The 4,966-nt window shown below is 30.1% G+C and overlaps 1 protein-coding gene across 3 annotated transcripts in view; it reads right to left on the reverse strand.

Annotated features, from left to right (window-relative positions):
• Window positions 1-2,060: 2,060 nt before the first annotated feature.
• Window positions 2,061-4,966, reverse strand: part of LOC108575979 (echinoderm microtubule-associated protein-like 2) — a 56,555-nt gene continuing 53,649 nt past the window's right edge. For all 3 annotated transcript variants that reach the window (XM_017938920.1, XM_017938919.1, XM_017938918.1), the window contains 3 exons: window positions 4,231-4,318; window positions 3,081-3,307; window positions 2,061-2,400 (listed from right to left, as the gene is read on the reverse strand). In XM_017938920.1, coding sequence (XP_017794409.1) covers window positions 2,272-2,400; window positions 3,081-3,307; window positions 4,231-4,318 — 444 coding nt within the window. In that variant the 3' untranslated portion in view covers window positions 2,061-2,271. The remainder of the gene's footprint in view (window positions 2,401-3,080; window positions 3,308-4,230; window positions 4,319-4,966) is intronic.

The following is a 4,966-nucleotide window of genomic DNA, read 5'->3' on the forward strand; positions in this document are numbered from 1 at the left end:
TATATATGCATTCATGCATACATATAAAAATGATTTAAGTAATTCACTCATGTAATCAAATATTAGAATCGAAATGAAATTCTGCCATTGTTTTTCATTCAAATATTCATTCGCAGTTTTGCAACAAAAATTGATAGTGATTTACAAGTATTAATGAAATCAAAGATAAACAAATTACAATCTCATAATGAATTAGTTCTCTTCAACTATATTTTTAAAGAATTTTGGTATTTCATTTAATTATATGCTCTGATTAGTTTTACAATACTCTATGCAGCATTGTATGTACATATTAATATTGTTTAACGCGTTGACTACCACGTTGGTCAGCTGTGACTGGAGATTGTTTCCTCAATCTGGCCATGGTGGTCATCAGTGACCAGAGGGCCTCAAATGTTTAGAATAATTAAAATAAAATGAATATCTTCAACTAAAAATTTCGAACATTATAGCTAACTAGACATTATTTTTAATTTGAAAAATAATAATAATAAAGCATAATAAGCATAATATAATACTACGCTTAGAATAATGAAAATTTTCTTGTGGCCCCCTGAGAAAAACATGTAAATCTAGCGTGACAGTCAATGTGTTAAGTATTTATTTCTTTTATTTCTCCTACTTTTTCAAATCATAAATAATGTTCCATTTACTTTCAGTTTCACAGCTGTCAAGTTGTTTTATAATCCGTACGATTACTGCCCAACTCTAATCGAATTATAGCAGCACAAAACACATTTGTAATTAAGACTGATTACAACACATTCACTTTAAGATGTTCTTTCTCGGGTACCTCACGATTTGAAGAGACTAACGATTAAGAAAAGAAAGGTTAGTTACGTACACGAATAAACACGAGCAATTGGAATGATGATCGAGCCGATTTTCACGGTGTTGATTATGCAAAGTCTTTGTTTAAGGTTGTGCAATTTGTGTTTTACGTGGAAAAATGCACAATACGTGTCATCGGTGATCACTAAACGAACAACGTTCACAAAAATTTGTAAAGTCAGTACTCCGACGTTCAAAAAGTAGTCGTGATTACGTGAAACATGCAAAAAACATTTCGTTACACTAATTACTAAATGGTGTCACGTTGAACGACTTTTCAACAACATCAGGTCTTTCTTTGTGGCGCAAATTACACATTGAATAGAATACAGTTATTTGTAGCTCAGAAGTTAGTGACGACTTTCAGTCATTTGTTTGTAAAGGACACTTAAGCGGTAGACTTAGCAAATGTTTCTTTAACTGTACTAAGTATTCTCTTTCGCACTATACAACGGCAAACCAGTTTTATACCTCTATTAACCCTTTCGCTACGTATATTTATGCTCCTGTGAAATTGTCGCGTACTTACGAGAAGTGTACATACATATACAGTTTCTTATTGAACTGGCATAATTTTAGTCATACTGTGGAATGCTGCACAACCATAATAATTCAAGGAGGACGAATTATATTAAAAAATGAATTACTTATGCAAAATAGAAAATTTGATAGAAAATTTAACATTCCTAATGTGTATATTTCGGTGATTAACTTTTCAATACCATAACATATACTGTGAATGATTCTTTCTTAAAACTCGTAGCAAAAGGGTTTCTTGTCATTGGAGTAACAGACGCTTACTTTCTTCTGATCATTTATTAGTGAAAATCAACTGAGAATTAAATTTGACAAAATTTTTCCCTGCATTTCGTTCAATTATTATATTATTTTCACTCCAAAAATAGTTTCTTTACTTATCTATCATTCAAAATTATTTTTCAACATTAAAAAGCAAATTTAGTTCTTATTCTAATTTGTATTAGCAAATTAATAATTAAGGTCTTCGTGAAGGACACTTTTGAAAGAAAACCAATGAACATTTTGACACAATTCATATTTTGTTTTGCTTTCATTCTTCATGATTAATACTAATCATTATTCATTGAGTAAGGAATTTTCATTCTCATTTGATTTTGAGTTTTTGATTTTTTACTTTTTCGTAAAACTCATTACAATAACATTATTACATTCTTCAATTCATTCTATAATCATTGGCAGGCGAAGCAGCGCGTCCAAGAAAAATCGGAGGAACACTATATTTGTTTTCCTTCCTATACTTCTTCATTCGCCGACAATTTATTTTTCATTGAAGAACTAGCGTCATTTTTCAATCGTGGAACGTTTCGTTTTCATTTCTTCCGTTCGTTTTTTTGCCATTGGATCACGAAGGACACTTTGAAAGTAAATGGATTTGATATAAATGGCATCAATTGCGTAGAATTAGTAATTTACAATCCATTGAAGAACGCTTGTGTCATTTCCGCCAGTAGAAATTAATCGTGTGTTGTCTTGAAGGAACGACACATTGGTAACGTGACTCGAGTGGCCACCGTACGCATGACACAGCGACTGGAACAAACAAATTGATTTATTTTCATCACGCATTTATTGCTCTTCGTTCTTTATATTTATTCATTCTGCCGATTACTGATACCTTGACAGTTAGGTGTAACATATAAATAGTATACTTATTGTAACGAAATTCACGATTTTTTTAAATTTACGATTATTTGATAGAAAATTGTTACAAATGAAATTATATATCTTTCTAAATTAGGTTATATATGTATAGTAACGAAAAGTTCACAAATGTAACTTTTAGAAAGAAAGCAAGGAAGAGTTCTTTAATGAGACTAATAAGAATAAACTACATTTATGTATAACGCTAAAATGTATAACCTGCTAAAATACATTATACATAACGCTAATGCCGGCGGCATGTCAATTTTGAGGATTCATATGTCGGGAACGGCTTATGCAAAAAAATATGTTTAGGTAGTGTTTTGAAAACGCTTCGGTGCCAGCTACAAGGTGTAGTTCAAAATATAGATTCCAATTTAAAAATTCGAAGTTGACCTCTGCAAGACTTTTTAATGTTATCGCAAGGTCAAAAAAACGACAGCATAATCTGCCCCCCTTAATATCCTACAACTTTCGTTTGAATCATTCTTTCATATTTTTCATATTTGCCTGGGGACATGAAAATGGTACACCCTGCATATATATATGAATATGTCAGTTCGTATTACCTTCGGTTGACAAGCAGGGTAAGAGAATAGCTTGACTTTTCCAAAATCATCTCCAGTTGCAAGTAATTTTGAATCACTGCTACGTGTACAGTTGTTCACATCTGTTCCATCTGCACCTTCAGGCCATACTCCAATTGTTTCGAAGGATATGACACAAGTATGACTTGCCCATTCCATGTCTTTCATTATTGATGGTTGTGGTATCTGACGACAGACTCCTGGATTCCCTAAAAAAATCATAAAGTATTAAACAAATTCGTTCATACAATGCAGATAAACTTTTTTTTTAAGTTATTAATAATAAATATCTTTTTAACTGATATTTCAATCAGTAGCATTGCTTATTTAACATAAAAAGTAATAAGATACAACAGTATGGACTAAATGAGCAGTAGTGTTGGTACATTAAATTTTCTAAACTATTAGATTTTAATTTTGAATTGGTGGTAGGATGAAAATGTATCAAAAATTTATAACAGGCATGTTAGTACAACAGGTCTGGAGTTAAGGTTCCTTCTCCTATCAACATTGGACTAAAGGGTATAACCAAATAAATGCCAATCCGAAGGATTCTGAAAAAAAACCCTTTCTGTCAAATTTCAGCCCTCTACTTGTAATTAGGATAACTATAAATCAAAACGTGATTTAAGCTCGATTTTTTTTGGTCTATCACATAAAAAATTGTGAAAAAAATCAGAGATATTGTAGCCAATGAGATATATGTTTGGCAATTTGTTCAGATATTTTAGCTATAAAACCGAATTGTGAAAAATTAAAAAAAGATTTAAAACGCCAATTTTTTATTGAAGTTATTAAGTAATAACATTTATATTTCTATAATTTTAGCAGTGTTATGATTATTAATTTTTTCAGATTTTCGGAAAGGTGCAACATAGTTAAAAAAATTAGTAGTTTATAATAAAAAGTAACCATTGTGCTAATATGCTAATTTTACTATAATTCCTAAAGCTTAAATAATAGTGCCTATTTTTGTAAAACTATGTACTTTTGTTTTGACTGTTATTTATTTGTAACTTTTAAATTCTTATTAAAAGGGGATATAAACTTCAATACTAAAGGTATATTTCTTACATTATTTATAACAAATATTATAACAGATTTCTTATACGGAGACAGTTAATTTACTTACAATATAACAATTCATAGTCTCCGCTATTACTACGTAAGTATTGCCCATCCACTGACCAGTCCAAATGAGTTATAAAACTGGAATGTCCCTGAAATAAATTATTGCCATTAAAATTAAAAAATAATGTCCGCTCGCAACATTACGCATGTTGCTTCTAACTATAAACATACTTTTGTCGCGAAAAAAAATTATGTTAACAGTTTCCTTTAAAACAGCTAAAACTGACCAGGTTTACAGCCATTACTATGAGAGTGTCAATATTTTGTGCAAGCAGTGACTACGAGCGTGTTTAAAATAAGCAACTTTTAAACAAAAATATTTACCCATATGACTATGAATAGCTATGACAATATTGCGTCACGTTAGAGACATTATTTTGTTCATGTAACGATAAATTTTAAAGATCGTTGACAAAGATTTTTGATGTTTTAGATCATATTAAACTTTATCTATCACTACTAAATTATAAAACAATTTTTATTATGGCACAGATAGATATTAATGGCAATAAACATTAAAAAAGTGTGTAAGTTTTTGTAAGATGTAATTTAATCTTGATTGTTGTTATTCCAAAACTGTGACGAAATAAATGTAAAAGGTTATCAAATTTTTATGTTAAATCAGAACCTTACACGACTACAAAAAGAAAACATATTACTCAAAATAGTAGCTGTCATTTTATCTGTATAATATGTTTTCTACTACTGTAAATATTAGCAATATGAAATTAATATCG

This window comes from Habropoda laboriosa, unplaced genomic scaffold, assembly GCF_001263275.1.
Source record: "Habropoda laboriosa isolate 0110345459 unplaced genomic scaffold, ASM126327v1 scaffold337, whole genome shotgun sequence".
In the NCBI taxonomy this organism is placed as follows: Eukaryota; Metazoa; Arthropoda; class Insecta; order Hymenoptera; family Apidae; genus Habropoda; species Habropoda laboriosa.